We start from the raw sequence: 18,110 nt of genomic DNA, 5'->3' as shown, positions 1-18,110 counted from the left end.
GTGCCACTTGACTCCTACTTTGTTCGTTCATAATTAGGCTAGCTGGTTTGTAATATCAGTAGCGCGACCAGGAGTTTTCATTGTATAACAGCAGAGACCGTTTGTTTGGCTTAAAAGAAGCAAGTAGTAGTTTGCAAGAGATGTACATGTAACCCCGGAGTGGCAGACGCGCTTATGAACAGGAGGTAATACGGTTAGATGGGGGGAGGGCCTCCCTCCCTCCTATTTTAAAAAAAGTTGTGCAATGCTTCATCTTGCTGTACATAGTTTCGCCACTTGATGGTGCCCGAAGGCTGCTCTGCGGGACATGGGAAAAAGCAAACATAACAAACCATTTTTATGGGGCTCGTGGGCTACACAGCAAATGGGCGTTTGGTGTCTTTTCCAATCTGCTGCTTGCTTCAGGGTGGATAATTGTCTTGGCCTCGTCTGGTATAGGCAGCTAGTGTGAAAGAAACTGGGCTACACTGCCTGCGGGGAACTCCTCTTCTGTTCTACCAGTTGCTTTTTGGTTTTGTTCTTTTGCTATTCTTGTAAGAGCCCATCCGTATCCCGGCTGGCGTTGCTCAGGAAATGAGGGCATGCTAGATTTCGCTCCCTAGCAGGTTATAGGGGCAGAGTCCCTGTTTGAGGATAGATGAGCAGGTAGCTGACAGGGGATCATGGGAAGAGGGATCGCAAGGCTGTTTTGCTCGGCTTAGAGCTGGAAGTGCCGCGTCGAAGGTCTTCAGGCAGCTTAGAGTCAGGAAGAGCAAAGCGCAAGAGAGGAGAGAACACGGAAGCCCCGTAGAAAATGTTCAAAATAGCAAAGCACCGGATGCAGGCGATGTCTGTCTGAGGAGCTAGCCCCCTCCACCCTCCTCTAGTAGGTGCAATGGATGTTATGGGCATAAGCGGGAGCCCTTGCTTTGAATCCCTTGACCGTATCAGGTGTTGCCTGTCTCTTGTGCTTCGGCAGAGATAGGTAAGACGGCACTCCACCTAAGCTGGACCTTGCCAGCTGCCAAAGACTTGTGGTTGGGCAAATCCAGAATGCTTTGGAAGAGGAGGGAGGGGTCTTCTATTTCGTGTTCTGGGCGTCACTTTGAATACTGCTGAAACGGTGACAGATGATCTGCCTTTGTAAGCAAAAATGTTATCACATCGATCAAGCAAAAGAGTTAATTGATGGCAAAAATCTGAGCAGCGCATGAGACAGCAAGATCCCTGAAGCTTCCACCTGGCACTTCAGTAGCTGCCCTAGTCTTAAGGTGCCTGGTCTCCAGTTGGTCCGTTTCTGATTAAAATTCAGATGTCAGTAAAAATGTAAATACTCTTAGCAAGATACGCTTAGCAAGATCCTGTGAATTTGGGGTAGGTATTTGTGGGTTTCCTGCATTGTGCAGGGGGTTGGACTAGATGACCCTGGAGGTCCCTTCCAGCTCTAATGATTCTAAGATACACCACGTGCCTGGGTCATGTAGAAGCTCTGGGGTTTGTCTGTGCTTCGTATCTCACGTTTAGCCCGTCTAAGATGACCGATTTGCGGCGCAGCAGCCTGCAGTTGAACAAGCTGTATTTACATACACGGGGTGAAAACTGTTCTGCAGGAAAAATACAGCACTGGGAAACTTTCTGCCCCACGTCAGCAGATACGGCAATGTGAATATTAGACAGGTGGAAAAGAAACAGGCCTGCAAGGCAAGAAGGACCGCAAAGAAGGTTTTAAAATTTGTTTTGTGCTTCCATGATTAAAAGCTCTGGTTGGACAAGGGAGCTTGGCGTGGGGGCACATAGGGTTTGAGCAGTCCTTATTTTGGACAGGAGCTCTTTCTTTCTTTTCCCCCCCTCCCCCCACCAATACTTGCTTCTGGGCTCCATTGTTCAACCCCCCACTGCGAGAATTTTGCTGAACTCTAAGCTTGGACAAACTTTCTAATATTTCTCCCCATAAAAATTGGAAAATAACCAAAACTTATAAAGCGGACGGATATAAATCATGCCCCTGTGGCCGCTGAGGAGAAAGTAATTTTAAAAGTATGATGGGTGTAAGGTTTTATTATGGCAGTTAGAATTCAAGAAGCATTTTAAGGTAGATGCTGAGCTGGTATAATTTAGCGCACCTTCTGGTGATGTCGGGGGAGTGCGGCACATGCAAATTAGGTTGTGCTAATGAGCTCCAGCACCTTTCTTTCTACGAAATGACCCCTAGTTTTGAGCATGCATGCACAGGCACGTTGCTTGGTTCTAGTCCTTGCCGTCCTTATCCAAGGCTGTTAGTGTATGTAAGTTATCAGATGTTCAGATTGCCCTCACTGAAACTTGTCTTCTGCTAAACTATCACTGTCTGTTACTGGTCTGACAGCCCCCTCTCTTTTGATTCATCCCACAGCGTCGGAAAGTGGAAAATTAAATAAAAATGAAAGTGGATCGAACTAAGCTGAAGAAAACGCCTACTGAGGCAGTAAGTATTGTCTCTTTGTCATCTTGAGCTCATCGCAGTGTGTAACTTAAAACAGATGCGCAGAATTGCTCATGCTATAAATCTTTCTGCCCAGTTGCAGTTTAGGGTGGGTATATGTTGTTTGACCTTTTGTGTTCTGAGTGGCTTTTGGGCTATGTGGCGTTTAGTCTACTATACCGATTGCAAGTTCCTTAGCAGGAAGCCAAGAGATGAGGAGGTGAAATTTGGGGTGGGGGGGTGTATGCTATCCTGAGGTTTTTTCGTTCTAAGGGGGGCTTTTATGTTCTGGCAGCACTGAAGCTGTTCCAATATAAAGTTTTAACACAACTGCTCTATGGTATTAACCTGGGCATCTCGGCTAAAAAATTACAGGCTCTTGAGAAAGTGCAATCTAAATTTCTCCGTAACATCTTGCAGCTCCCGCCAGGTGTGCCAAATGCCCTTTTGCGACTAGAAACTGGGCAAATGAGAATTGAGGCCAGAATTATGTTGTCTTCGGCATACCAATGGCTAAGAATCTATACAAACAAAACTGGCCTCTTTCCTCTAATAATTCAAGACCTCTATAGGCCAAGGTGGCTGCAATTGGTTGAAAGCAATTTGGAAAGTATAGGATTCTCACTTGAAAACCTCTTGACGCAGAGTAATGCCAAAGCAAAAAGTATTATCAAACAAAGAATCTGTGATATAGAGAGACAAAGGGATCTAGAATAGGCCCCTTCTTTTTTGGCATCTACCGAGACCAAATATGTTATGCGGATGGCCAAGTACTTTTCTTATTTGGAGGTATCAACTCACAGAAGAGCCTTTACATTGGCTCGATGTGCAGCCATGCCCTCAAAAGTGTTAGAAGGGAAATATAGAAAAGTTCCGTACGAAGATCGGTGCTGTTCTTGTGCTATGGGAGAAGTGGAGTCGATGATTCATATGTTTTTTCGATGCCCATTCCACCAAGCATATAGGGACAGGTTTGTTTCCCCGTTTGTAGTCAAACCAATAGCAGATGCAGACTGGGTGTGTTTGGAGAAACTTTTGGTGGATGCAAGTCCATCTATCTCTAGACAGATAGCTAAATTCTGCCATTACCTTGTGCAGTTCCATACTAAGAAACAAGAAATTGTACGTTTTGTATGATCTGTTTGAATTTTAGGTTATAAACGATTTTATATATTCTGATTTAAAGGATTTTATATTAATTTGAACTGATTCTGGATTTTAAAATTGGTTAAATTATATTTTAGTGATCCCCGACCTGTATAGGTGCGGAAAAGTTTCATGTATTTTATTGTATTTTATGTATTTTAGGAGGGGTTTTTACATGATGTGTTATAGTTTTTATATTGGGGTGGGGGTGGGTGTCTCCATGCGCTAGGAATGAAGTGACCTTCTGCTAAGACTTGCTAGTAACTTTGAACCTATAATTACAGAAATTGATTTCCAGTATAGATAATTACTTCCCTGGCAAGGGACTTCAAAGGGAATTGGAGCAAAGCTTTGATCAGTGTCCTGGATCATGTGATTCCTGAGAGCCTCTTAATTGAGCTCAACAGCCTTAAGAGTGGCTTCATTGTGGCATGTGAAGTATCCCAGGAAACCTTTTCTAGACTAGTTCATATCTGAGTCTTCAAAAGAAGAATTGGATTTTTATCCCACCCTGTACTCTGAGTCTCAGAGCAGTCACAATCTCCTCTACCTTCTCCACCCCCAACAGACACCCTGTGAGGTAGGTGGGGGTGAGAGAGCTTTCACAGCAGCTGCCCTTTTAAGGACAACCTCTGCCAGAGCTATGGCTGACTCAAGGCTATTCCAGCAGATGCAAGTGGAGGAGTGGGGAATCAAACCCGGTTCTCCCAGATAAGAGTCCGCGCACTTCACCACTACACCAAACTGGCACTCTATGCACAGTAGGGTGGTTGAACACATACGAAGCTGCTTTGCACTGAATCAGTGATTATCAAAACACAGGGCAGGGAGGTAAGACAACCAGGGGTATAAACAGGAACTCTCCCCAAAAATATGAACAAAGTAATATATTGTGTATTGTGCAAAAGTACACAATTCCTAAGGATAAGTAGAATAGCACCAGTAATTAAACATAATATAAATATAAGTATAAATTTTTTAGAACGAACTCCCAGAAGTTCATGCCAAAGTCTTCTACACCAGGAACTGTAATGAGGGCTCTCCCCAATAAATATTGCTGATTCCAAATATGAGAGTCTGTCCCAATAATATGAGAGTCTGTCTCAATTATCTCCTATATACGTATCTATCTCTGCGGAGTTTGATATTCACTCAGGTGTTTCTTTCTCAAAGAGATGAAACAAATTTATCCAAAAATGGGATCAGAGTTGTGATCAGTATCCCCAGATCAGAGAGGTTTATAGACAGAGCACACACCTGTACAAAAATTCACAGCGCAACAGCAATCAGTGTAGCAGGCCAAGTGCTCTGTTGTCTGGACATTGGTCCAGTATTGTCTGCTCGGATTGGCAGCGGCTCTCCTGGATTTCGAGTAGAGCTCTTTCACTCCACCTCCTACTTGATCCTTGTAACTGGAGATGCTGGAGATTGAGCCCTTCTGCTCGCAAAGCAGAGGCTCTGCCACTGAGCCATGGCCCCTCCCTGGTTGCAGTTGAAACCAGGAAACCGAGAACAGTTTCATGCCTTGCGCAGGATAAAAGCACTGGCACGCCGGTGCGCTTGCGTGCGCACACTTCTGATCGGGGAGTGACAGCAGCGTACGTTAGAAATCACTCGTCTTGCTTGAAAGAGTGCTCCTTACCCCGCGGCGAGTGTGTTCCTTAATGCCCTGCCTCCATTTTTTTTTTCTTTTAGCCCGCAGATTGCAGAGCCTTGATTGACAAGCTCAAGGTTTGTAATGATGAGCAGCTGCTGCTGGAACTGCAACAGATCAAAACATGGAATATTGGGAAGGTACGTGAGACACAGAAGGGGAGAGGATGCAGCAGGTAGTGTGGTTTGTCAAGAGATGACGGTCACAGCCCTGCTGTTGAATTCAAGACGGGGGGATGAAACCTGTTAACTTTGTTGAGGCTTCGAGCCAGCCCAGCTAGAGCTGCCTTTCAGAGAACTATGGAGCCATTAGGGTCAGCAAGGCTTTTCTTTTTTGGTAGAAAAAGCCCAACAGGAACTCATTTGCATATTAAGCCACCACCACCACCCCCGGCATCACCATTGTTTCATGCAGAGCTTTTTTTGTAGAAAAAGTCCAGAAGCTCATTGCCATGTTAAGCCACACACCCCGATGCCAAGCCAGCCGGAACTGCTTTCCTGCTCAAAAAAAGGTCCTGAGGGGTCAGTATTGTCTACATGGACTGTCAGTGGCTCTCCAGGGTCTCAGTTTGAGGTCTTTTGCTTCTCCTTCCTGGTCCCTTTAAGTGGAGATGCCAAGGGTTAAACCTGGGACCATCTGGATGCCAAGCTGATGATCTGCCCCTGAACTGTGGTCCTACACCAGCTTTGTCTGCCTTGTGATAAATGTGAACTAGGGTGCAGGCTTTAGGTATACTTTGTCCCAGCCGGTCAGGACTTTGATGACTTTAAAGTGTTCTTAGACGGTGGGTAGAGACTGGTTGGGCTTTTGCTCTGCAAGGCTTCTGACTGGCCATTGGATATTTGATTGGCGGTTCAGGTTGGTGTTTTTTTTGTTTGTTTGTTGTTGTTGTTTGGAAGTTGCTTTGGCAGCAGTTGCTCCCACAGCACAAGGATTTGCACCGTGTGACTGAAGGTCAGCTACAGCAGCCGTCACGTGGCTGGCTCTGCCTCCTATGGCAGCCACTGTGTCGGAATTCCAAAGGTTCCCACAAGCTCACAACGCCCTGCTCCAGGAAGTACAGTAGGTCTTATTCTCTTCAGCCCCTTGACGTCATATCCTTTGCCCTTCTTTTCAGTGTGAACTTTACCACTGGGTGGACCTGCTCGACAGATTCGATGGCATCCTGGCAGATGCTGGGCAGACGGTGGAGAACATGTCATGGATGCTGCTGTGCGACCGGCCAGAGAGAGAGCAGCTGAAATCCCTGCTTTTGTCAGTGCTGAACTTCACTGCCCTCCTCATAGAATACAGCTTTTCTCGCCACCTGTACAGCTCTATCGAGGTGAAGAACTTTAAAGAAATAGTTCTGTAATCGGTGTTTGGGTAGACAAGAGGGACGTGTTTGAGTTCTTGGTGGCAGAACGTGCTGCCAAGTCAAAGCTGGCCCGCGGTGATCCTGTTTCAAAGGTTTTATTTGATTCTAAAGAACTCAGAGATAAAGAAATACAGAAGCAAAAATAATAAGTAAGAAATAACAAAAACATAAATAGACATAGACATCCCCCTTCTGCATTTGCTGTTTCAAAAGGAGAGAGCCAGTTTGGTGTAGTGGTGAAGTGCGTGGACTCTTATCTGGGAGAATCAGATTTGATTCCCCACTCCTCCACTTGCAGCTGCTGGAATGGCCTTGGGTCAGCCATAGCTCTCGCAGGAGTTGTCCTTGAAAGGGCAGCTGCTGCTAGAGCCCTCTCAGCCCCACCCACTTTACAGGGTGTCTGTTGTGGGGGGAGAAGATATAGGAAATAGTAAGCCGCTCTGAGTCTGATTGAGAGGGAAAGGCGGGGTATAAATCTGCAGTTCTTCTTCCTTCAACACAGCTCATAGAAAACAGTGCATTCAATTATTGTCATAATATTACAAATCCAGTCTTCTCACACTTCAGTGTCTCAGAAACGTAATTTGATAGCATTGTTTCCTTAGCTCCATCCAGTAAATCCAGTTGTTATATTCATTTTACATTTCTATCTCCCTTAAACATGGCGATCCCCCCCCTTCTACTGTTACAATTTCAGCACAGCTGAGCTGGGTTCATGGTGATCCTGTAAGATTTTCAAGGCAAAAGGAGAACAGAGCTGGTTCGCCATCGCTCGCCTCTGCATAGCAACCGTGGTCCTTCCTTGGTGGTCTCCCATCCAAGCACTAACCAGGGCTGACCCCACTTAGCTTCCAAGATCTGACAAGATCAAGCTAAGCTGGGCCTTCTGGGTCAGGGCCATGAGTTCTTAGAAGAAGCAGTTGGATTTATATCCCACCCTATACTCCTGAGTCTCAGAGCGGTCACAATCCCCTTTACTCCCCACCCCCCACAACAGACATCCTTTGAAGTAGGTGGGGCTGAGAGAGCTCTTACAGCAGCTGCCCTTTCAAGGACAACTCTTACTAGAGCTATGGCTGATCCAAGGCTATTCCAACAGCTGCAAGTGGAGGAGTGGGGAATCAAACCCGGTTCTCCCAGTTAAGAGTCCACGCACTTAACCACTACACCAAGCTGGCTCTCAAACAGATCATGGCCATTTACAATGCAAGGTATTTGGCTGTTTGGCCAGAAATTCTGATGCCATAAAAATTTAGGTGGGAAATGCAAGTTTGGTACTGTGTGTGTGTGTGTGTGTGTGTTTACTGCTGTAGACCAAAGGGTGGCCAAACTTGCTTAACATAAGAGCCTCATAGAATAAACAGATGTTGAGAGCTGCAAGACAAGGAATGAAGGAAAATAGATGGTGGGACGGGGGGGGGGGGGGAGGAAGGGAGAGGTGGAAAGAAAGCAACTTGAACTTTAAATGGCTTCTCCAAGCCGCTGCTTGGTTTGGCTTAGAGAAATGATTTAAAGAGACAAATGCCTTCTGCAGGCCGGCCACCCCGCAGTGGGGACTTCAAGAGCCACTCAGTATGTGTGAAAGAGTCACATGTGGTTCCTGAGCAGCAATTTGGCCACCTCTGCTTTAGACTATATCAGGTGCCTTTCAAAATTCTTAAGCTATAGCACCTTTGCTAAGGTTACTTAAGGATATCTTTGTTGTTCCAATAATTTAGATTCTGTGGGGTGAAGCAGGGAGGGGAGGAGACTGTAGCTGCTTGTTGAATTCATGGCGGAAGCAAGGTTTGAACTATGAACTTGGGGTAAACAGCTCAGTCCTTTAACTGTGATGCTACATTGGTAATGTTGTGTAGCTCTATTCGCTTTCTGCTTTGTTTTAATGCTTTGCTTTGCCTTGTTTTAATGGTTTTATATATTAAATGTCTTAATTGTGCAAATGCCTAAACTTACTTTTGTTATGTAGGATTCCATGTGTTGTGAGCCGCCCTGAGCCACCTTGGTGGGAAGGGCGGGATATAAATCATAAATAAATAAATAAATGTTGGCTAAGGTGGACCAGGGGATCAAGCGATCTGGGCATGCGTTCCTTAGTCGGGTGGGGAAATTGATAGGAAGTGGAGACGGCTTTGGGCTTCCTCGAGTGCGTGTTTCCAATACTTTCCCCTCCCTTCCAGCATTTGACAACCTTGCTGGCGTCCTCTGATATGCAAGTGGTCCTCGCCGTGCTGAACCTCCTGTATGTGTTCAGCAAGCGCTCCAACTACATCACCCGCCTGGGCTCCGACAAGAGGATGCCTCTCCTGTCCCGCCTGCAGCATTTGGCTGAGGTAAGCTACCGGCAGGACCGCGTGCGAGAAGAGCATCCGCCTGTGGCTTCCCTGCAAGCCACCGTTAACAGAGAAAATGATAATGAATCCAGGTGGAATGATCTGAATCCCTAGCCTTCACCTGCCACGCTGCCCAGAACAGTGGCAGTCTTCAGGCAATTAAATGCCAGTTCTTCCGTTCTAGATGGAATCAGCCAAAGCAGCAGGAAGCAAGCATATTTTGCTGCTTGCTTTCTTTTCCCTTTCTGGCTCTCTGCATCATCGTATCTTGCTTGGTTGAGGCTCTCCGTTTGCATCAGGCGACTAAGTTGAACGTGCGCGTTATTCCCTCTCCCAAAGCCCATGTAACTGTGATGCACTTAAAACCGCGAACGCCTCGATTCTGTGCGCTTTGGAACTCCCTAGGCGTCGCATGCCAGCCTGCTCTTTGTCTCGGGAGCAGTTCCGCAGAAAAGTTACGTGATGTTAAACAGGCACGATTAGGCGCTGAAGACAGATCTGAGCTTTCAGCACCTGGCCAAGCTTGTCGTAAATGTCAAGCCTGCCTTTTTTACAAGTTTCTGTTAAAACTGCAGGTGGCTCATGAGTCTGTTTTGTGTGGAGTGGGTTGTGGCCTCATTTTGGAAGGTATCCTCTTTGCCCTTCTATTATGCATTGCTTCTCCTCCCCCCCCTTTAATTTACAGCATGGTGAGGTAAGCATGGAACGGTGCCATTTGAAGGGAGTCCAGTCTGTAACCGTCAGCGTGCCTCAAAGTCTGGCCTGCCAGAAATGTAGTGGCCTCAAAGTCAGTACTGCATACAGGATATGAGAGCTCTAGGAGTGCCGCTGTGTGGCCCATATAGTAGGAAATGGAAGCAGATGGGGAGAAAGGACTTGAGAGCAAGTGACAGATAAGAGGAAGGGGAGCGTTGCTAACATAACGTGATCTGTTGCCTCGTGAAAGCATCTTCTGCTTTAAGGCAGTTTTTTGCGTTTGTAACTACCCTTATATATTACCTTTTAATACATCTCCATTGCATATAAAGATTGCATCTGTTTCCAGCTCCATCGAAGAGCTTAATCGTTTAGAGAACCAAGGTGCATTTTCCAATAAATAAAGGAAGACAGGGAAGAACTTAATTCAAGCTGTCGCTCATAACAGGTCCATAAATCTCTTAATAAGCCTTCCTGGGTTTGATTGCTTGTCCTGGGATTTGCATTGACTGCGCTCTCTCTCACACACACTTTCACTCTCTCACACACGCACTCTCTCACAAACACTCTCACTCACTCTCACACACTTTCTCTCTCTCTCTCTCTCTCTCTCTCTCTCTCTCTCTCTCTCATACACACACACACACGCGCGCTCTCTCTCACACACACTCTCTCTCATTGCCTTATACTGCCTTATACTGAATCAGACTCTCAGTCCATCAAAGTCAGTATATGTCTACTCAGACTGGCAACAGCTCTCCAGGGTCTCAAGCTGAGGTTTTCTATGCCTATTTGCCTTGACCCTTTTTAGTTGGAGATGCCAGGGATTGCTTACCAGATGCTCTTCCACTGCAGATATTCTACAGTATGGGGAGCCACCATCCCTCCCCATACATTTTGCCTAGACTGATTCCCCCCCCCACCTTTCCAATCCATATTTTCGGTGCTTCGGACTGCCACCACAAGCAAGCCAGAAGAACCCTGAGCATGATGCTCTTTTCATAGACTGTTCTGTGGCAGAACTCCTGGTCTTCTGCTTCACTCCAGGCATTGGGTAGAAGAGGAGCGGCCAACCACAAGCCGGTTCCTCGGACCGGCTTCTCAGAGTTTCCTGAACTCTGGCGAGTAGTTTTGCATTTAGTGGTATTCTGTTGTGCTTCATCGTTTGAGTGGTATCTTTCTGTAAACTCTTGAGTGCTATGAAAGCTCTACCTTTTGGCCTTCTCTATCCTCTTCCTAAGCATTATTCAGAGCTTTTTGAGTTGCTTTTGGAAATGGTTGAGAATACACTAGAACAAGCAGGTGTTCAAAGCTAGAGAGAAGAGGCAAGAGTCCCATTACTGGTCCTCTTTTGAGGGCTTTTCAGGATTCTAATCCAGAAACGAATACAACTGGCAAAGCCTCAAGCGTTTCACTGAACCAAGTTTTTTTCTTGATGAGGCCTATCCAAAGTGCGCTGACAAGGGTGTCCCTTGGGGGTTATGTTAAAGCATTTAGGCTGTTTGTCCTTAACGCTTCTCTTTTTCTTCTGCAGAGCTGGGGTGGCAAAGAAAATGGCTTTGGCCTAGCAGAATGCTGTAGAGATTTGCACATGCTGGTAAGTATCCTGTTTGATTTTTCTCCTTTTCTTAGCATTCTTAGTTTTACTCATGGCATGTGAAATTCCTAGTTACCTTCTAATGCACAGGAGAGCACGGCCTTCCCCAAGTGTGTTTTGTACAGCACCTCTTTCACTGTTGGCGTTTGGTTAGCTTTTGGCAAACAATTGGCAGTCTGCACTTCCGGGAAGAAATCTGAACTTCCTAAATGACGGGAGTCGGTTGAAACACGCTGGAGTTCCACATTATACTGGCAATCAGACCCATGGTTGGAATGCGCTTTGGGAGAGTTATACGTTCAGCATTTCAGAGCGCGGGTCCCCAGCGGGGATGCTGTGGTGCCGTCACTGCCTGCCAATGCCTTTCCTGGTGCCCACCAAGCATTTTTAGAAAGCGGGTGGGGCTTTTGCACAGCAGGTCTTCTGATTGGCCATTGGAGATCGGAGCGGAATTTTTCAAAGTTGCTTCAGCAGCCGGTGCCACTACAGCACAAGGATTTTAAGGGTATTACTGAAGATAAACCTGTACGTATGCAAGGAAATATTTTTGAACAGTATGTTCATTTTAAAGGCAGTCTGTCAAGCAGGGCTTTTGCCTGAAATGCAGAATAGTTACTGTTAGTTACGCATGGCCTTACTCCTTGTCATTTATGGCCTTGGCATTTTGCCTCTTAGGGCAGCCATTTTGTAGTTGCGGCCACCGCCCCGTGTCAGAATTCTAACGGCGCCCACAAGCTCAAAAAAAAAAAAGATTGGGGACCCTGTTTCAAAGCATGGGACCGACACCAACATTCAGATCTTGAAAATATCAGTCTTTTGCTGGTTTATCTTTAAAAAAGTCTTGTTTGAGCTGTTCCTTGGCCACCCTGGGAGATTCTTGTCCACTTCTACAGTGTTGTGTTTGTTTGTTTTTACTGGGATGGATGACAGTTTGTGGCGACTCCTCAGTGGCATCCGGCCTCATATCGGAATTCTGTTGTAAAAGGTGACCTTCTAGAGTGCTTTTTGCTGATCGGGAGAGATCAGTGTCGTGAAGTGAACTGGCTGCGGTGAAGCTGCATCATTGTGGACAGTCTGGAGGTTCTGTGGGCATCTCCGGATGCAAGGGTTTTGTGGGCAATTGGGATGCCCAGTCACCTGCAGCCAGCCCCATAGCTAGGGGCCACAGGGAGAGGGGGCCATTGGGGGCTATGGGATAGGGGGCCTTTTAAATCATGCAGGAGGCTGGTGACTGCTCCTGCCACCCCTCCTGCATAATTTAGACCCCCACCGATCATCTGATTTCTGGGCCTTATAAATGGCATGGGAGGGGCAGCAGCTGCACCTGGATGCCCCTCCCATGTGATTGAAATCATGCAGGAAGGAGGCAGCAGCTCAGGGGTGAGCCCCCCCCCCCAAAAAAAAACTGTCAGGGGGCCAGGCCCTGTGGGCCCCTGGTTAGCTACAGGCCTTCCTGCAGCCCAGGTGGCTGTGAAACCCCTGCTAGCAGTTGCACGTCCATCTTGTCAAAATTAAGCATCAGTTTTATTAGCCCGTGCCTCCAGGGACCAGCTTGGGGCTTTTGCAGCCTCCCTGGAATCAGCTAGAAGCTTGTGATGGAGTTTGTGTGCCTTTGGTGTGACAACGCAGCCTGCATCTCTGGATGACCTCACCCAGCAGTTTAATGTAGCTGTTAAAGAGTACGGAGGTGTAATAGAACATTGCTGGGACCCCCACAGACTAAGGGCTGAGTAGCACTTTCCCAGCACCACCTTTTGAAGCCTACACTCTAGGTGGGATGGGAACCACCCTCCCAATCCTAGTGGGTCTTAGACGACTACCACAATCAGTGGTATTGAAACCCCCTGACAGATTCAGGAGAATCAAGAGTCACACTCCCTCTGTCCATGTCCCAGGGCAGGTCATCTGCCTGGCCGACCAGTGCTATTTCACTGCCACAACCAGGCCTGAAAACAGATCACAAAGGATTCTGAACATCCAAGCTTGACGTTGTCCGGCTTACCACCCTTTCGATCACTTTGTTCAGCGGTGGAACGTTTGAGACTGGCCAATAGCAGGGCTTTTTTTTGTGGTAGCAGGAACTCTTTTGCCTATTAGGCCACCCCCCCCCGATGTAGCCAATCCTCCTGGAGTTTACAGTAGGCTGTGTACTAAGAGTCCTGTAAGCTCTTGGAGGATGGGCTACATCAGGGTGTGTGTGGCCTAATATGCAGGGGTGGAGTTCTAGGAGAGCTCCTTTGCATATTAGGCCACACCCCCTGATGCAGCCAATCCTCTTGAAGCTCACAATAGGCCCTGTACTAAGAGTCCTGTAAGCTCTTGGAGGACTGGCTACATCGGAGGTGAGTGGCCTAATATGCAGGGGTGGAATTCTAGGAGAGCTCCTTTGCATATTAGGCCACACCCCCTGATGCAGCCAATCCTCTTGAAGCTCACAATAGGCCCTGTACTAAGAGTCCTGTAAGCTCTTGGAGGACTGGCTACATCGGAGGTGTGCGGCCTAATATGCAGGGGTGGAATTCTAGGAGAGCTCCTTTGCATATTAGGCCCCACCCCCCTGATGTAGCCAATCCTGGAGTTTACAGTAGGCTCTGTATTAAGAGCCCTGTAAGCTCTCGGAGGAGTGGCTACATAAGGGGGGTTAGCCTAATATGCAAAGGAGTTCTTGCTGTAAAAAAAAAAGCCCTGGGCAATAGTTATTGAGATCTCCTGGGTCTATGGTAGGCTTCTTTAGAAGTGGACACGCCACAGCCTGTTTGCAAGGCTGGGGTAACCATTATCTCTCTCTCAAGAAGGCATCAGCTACCTTGTCAGCTACCACCACCCCACGAGATTTAAGTAGCCAGGAAGGGCAGGGGTGATTCCAGCGGGCAGTAGGCTTCAAACTTCTGGGGCTCCTTTTCACATCCTCAGTCTGAATAAACTGAAGAGTATCCCAAACCCACGGGACTTGTTGGCACCTTGACACCATCTGCCTTGGTCACTACTAATGTAGAGTCCAAGCCAAAGTGAATGTGAGAGATTTTATCTGCAAAGCGCTGAGCAGAATGGTCACAGCAGGCCACTGAGTAGGCCATCTCCTTCTGCGGGCCAGGTCCCAACAGGCCTTTGATCACCCTGAACATATGAAGCTGCCTTCTACTGAATCAGACCCTCGGTCCATCAAAGTCAGTATTGCCTACTCAGACTGGCAGCAGCTCTCCAGCTGAGGTTTTTCACGCCTACTTGCCTGGACCCTTTTTAGTTGGAGATGCCGGGGTTTGAACCTGGAACCTTCTGCTTACCAAGCAGATGCTCTACCACTGAGCCACCATCCCTCCCCATGAACATATGAACATGTGAAGATGTTTTATACTGAATCAGACCCTTGGTCCATCCAAGTCATTATTGTCTACTCAGACTGGCAGTGGCTCTCCAGGGTCTCCAGCTGAGGTTTTTCATGCCTACTTGCCTGGACCCTTTTTAGTTGGAGATGCTGGGGTTTGAACCTGGAACCTTCTGCTTACCAAGCAGATGCTCTACCACTGAGCCACCATCCCTCCCCATGAACATATGAACATGTGAAGATGTTTTATACTGAATCAGACCCTTGGTCCATCCATGTCAGTATTGTCTACTCAGACTGGCAGTGGCTCTCCAGGGTCTCCAGCTGAGGTTTTTCACGCCTACTTGCCTGGACCCTTTTTAGTTGGAGATGCCGGGGACTGAACCTGGGACCTTCTGCTTACCAAGCAGATGCTCTACCACTGACCAACCATCCCTCCGCGCGCAGACACAAATGGCAGTGGGAAACCAAGGGGCTGCCTGGGCTCTAACGCTTGAGAGAGGGCACCTGGGAGCGATCATGTCACCTGCCCGAGTTGGAGTTGGAGTCTTCAGAAAACCATTGATCCATCTGCCTCTGGGGGGTGGTCTATTTTAATAGATCCCCACCCCACCCCTAGAGAATCTTGATATCCCTGTAAGTCTCAACTTGAGGAAAGAGTGATCTGTTCACGGCAAAGGAACCATCATCAGTTCCTCCATCTTCAGATCACATTTCTTCTGCCCAGAACAAAGTTCCAGATTCAAGAGCGTGACCTGCACAATGGGTAGGACCAGTTATTACTTAAGACATAAGAACAGAAGAGCCCTGCAGAGATACCAAGATTCTAGGGGTGGGTTGGGGAGCTATTAAAATAAACCAACCCACAGAGCCAGATGGATCTACATATGGAGCAGAGGTCCATCAGTGGCTATTAGGCACAGCATATTGTTAGAACTCTCTGTCTGGGGCAAGTGATGCTCTGTATTCTTGGTGCTTGGGAGGGGCAACAGGGTGAGGGTTTCTGGTGTCCTGGCCCCACTGATGGAGCTCCTGATGGCACCTGGTTTTTTTGGCCACTTTGTGACACAGAAGATTGGACTGGATGGGCCGTTGGCCTGATCCAACATGGCTTCTCTTATGTTCTTATGTGACACAGAGTGTTGGACTGGATGGGCCACTGGCCTGACCCAACATGGCTTCTCTTATGTTCTTATCAGACCAGTGGCCCATCTAGTCCAGTTCACAGAGTGGCCAACCAGTTCACCTTGAGGACCAACAACAGGGCATAGAGGCTGCGGCCTTCCCCTGTCGTTGCCTCTGAATGTGGAGGTTCCCCTCAGTCTCCATGGCTATGAACATATGAAGCTGCCTTCTACTGAATCAGACCCTTGGTCCATCAAAGTCAGTATTGTCTTCTCAGACTGGCAGCGGTTCTCCAGGGTCTCAAGCTGAGGTTTTTCACACCTATTTGCCTGGACCCTTTTGTAGCCATTGATAGACATCCTCTATTTATCTAATCCCCTTTGAAGGCTTCTTATTCCTGTGGCCATAACTACATCCTCTGTCAATGAATTCCACATCTTTATCACTCTCCAAGTACTTCTTTTGGTCCATCCTGAATCCCACTGCCCATCAGCTTCATTGGATTCCCTCGAGGTCTAGTATTTTTGGAGAGGAAGACAGGCCCACGGTTCTTAACGAAAGCCATGAAATCCTGAGCGGTTCCTGACAAGACAGCCTTGCCGTGAACATTGAAGTCCCCTAGGACAATCATCCTTGGTCTTTAGCAGTGTTCCCTCTTAAGCTGAGTTAGTGTGAGCTAGCTCAGTTTTGTTAGCCTCCTGCTCACACATTTTTGTCCTAGCTGAGGAAAACTGGCCCTAGAGCAAAGTAATCTATGCAGTAGCTCAGAGCTGGGGTGTCAAACTCATTTGTTATGAGGGCCAGATCTGACATAAATGAGACCTTGTTGGGCTGTGGCCATGCCGTGTGTGTACCTATTTAATATTAGGTAGCAGAGATATAAACTTTTTAAAGGACACAGACAAACTTTGGCTCTTTTCCTCCCTCCCCAGAGGACCAGGAGGGGGAGGAGCCTCAACCAATGGAGAAAATCAAGGTTTTGCTCTGTAGCTCCTGCGTGACTGAGCGAACCTTGCAGAGCAAGTTGAGATGCAAAAGGAAGCTAGAGAGAGGGAGAAGGAAGCAGACAAGAGCCGGTTGCTCAGGGGCCTGATAGGAGCCTTCCAGGGGCCTGATTCGGCCCCCAGGCCACATTTTCGACACCCTTGGCTTAGAGGGAGCTTTGGTCCTTAGCACCACAGCTGGAGATCACCTGTCCGTTGAGGCAGGGAAACTGGACAGTGGGGTGGGCAGTACACCAATAGAATCTCAATCCTGTGTCTCAGTTCCAAAGTTAGGCACGCAGCCTCTAAACTGAAGGTGTCCCAGATGGGCTACTGTGCTAAAGGGATAGAGTCCTTATAGACGACAACTACTTCCCATATGCGGTATGCTGCTGTTGCATCGAAACTGTCAAAAGAATCAAATGCAACGGATTCAGGATGATAAAGCACAACCTATTTCCTTGTTGGTCTGTGCTTAATTCTAAGATGATCAGACACTGTTGGATTTATCTTCCTGGGGTTAGTAAATTGGTCTTCTGCACTTGATAAGACTTGTGTCTTGCGTTCTTACGATGTGTTGCTCGAAATACAGTGACTGTTAAAGCCCCCGGAATAGGAAGCACTTCTGCGAGTCGCTTCATGATTTGGCTGTCGCTGTTGGTATGGCATAACCTTTTTTTGTGTAAGCACTAGAGCTCATGTGGGTTGAAGTCCACAGAGGCACGGTGTTCTCAAATCCTGCCTGACCCAAGCTAGGGTGGACGGATGCGTCTTCTCCCGACGCAGCTGTATGTAATGAAAACGTTGGTTTTGGCACCGTTGGTGCAGTTCTGTGGCGCTCTAGAGGCAGGGGCCCAAGATCATTGTGTGGTTCTTCCTGTATCTTCTTGGTACCCAGAATGCATCAGCATGTCTTCATTCCTAATCCTGACTTCTTACATCTTATCTCTCCCCCCACCCGTTTCCCCTTTGCAAAAGAGATGAGACTGGGGCAAGGGGGGGGAGGAGCTGTCAGACCGCCGCAAGCGCAGGGCTCCTGGATGATCTCCACGCCAGGGTTGGTGGTTCGACCAAGCGAGCAGCCCCACCTGCTCTTTTGCTTCCAAACACCCCCCCCCCTCCCAAATCCCCGGTCCAGGAAGAGTGTGGCTTGATTTTGGAAGGAGTGTTTGTGCCATCTGATTTGTTCTGATTCCGTACTGTGATCTATACACAGAAATACCCTCCCAGTGCAACTACACTACACTTTGAATTCTATGCAGAGCCAGGGGCCGAGGTCAAAGTGGACAAAAGGGTGAGTCTCCTACAGACTTGTTCTTGTAGGGTTCCGTGGGCAGCGGGTGGAAAGCGAGATTGGCGAAAGGACCCCAGGCCACAACCGCACTGGGTCAAAAAGGGGGGGGGAAATAGCACATTGCTCCATGCTGTGTCTCTTACGACGGGTGGGGACCACTGTC

At 47.7% G+C, this 18,110-nt stretch overlaps 1 protein-coding gene across 1 annotated transcript in view; it reads left to right on the top strand.

Annotated features, from left to right (window-relative positions):
- The first annotated feature begins 2,368 nt into the window (after positions 1 to 2,368).
- The window catches only part of HUWE1 (HECT, UBA and WWE domain containing E3 ubiquitin protein ligase 1), a 159,811-nt gene continuing 144,069 nt past the window's right edge, over positions 2,369 to 18,110 (top strand). The window contains 6 exon segments of the mRNA XM_060252849.1: positions 2,369 to 2,443; positions 5,282 to 5,380; positions 6,358 to 6,564; positions 8,775 to 8,927; positions 11,158 to 11,220; positions 17,870 to 17,947. Coding sequence (XP_060108832.1) covers positions 2,399 to 2,443; positions 5,282 to 5,380; positions 6,358 to 6,564; positions 8,775 to 8,927; positions 11,158 to 11,220; positions 17,870 to 17,947 — 645 coding nt within the window. The 5' untranslated portion in view covers positions 2,369 to 2,398.

Source organism: Heteronotia binoei, chromosome 13 (assembly GCF_032191835.1).
Source record: "Heteronotia binoei isolate CCM8104 ecotype False Entrance Well chromosome 13, APGP_CSIRO_Hbin_v1, whole genome shotgun sequence".
Lineage (NCBI taxonomy): Eukaryota > Metazoa > Chordata > Lepidosauria > Squamata > Gekkonidae > Heteronotia > Heteronotia binoei.
The sequence above is the reverse complement of the archived record's forward strand: the minus strand, read 5'-3'. Positions and strand labels throughout refer to the sequence as shown.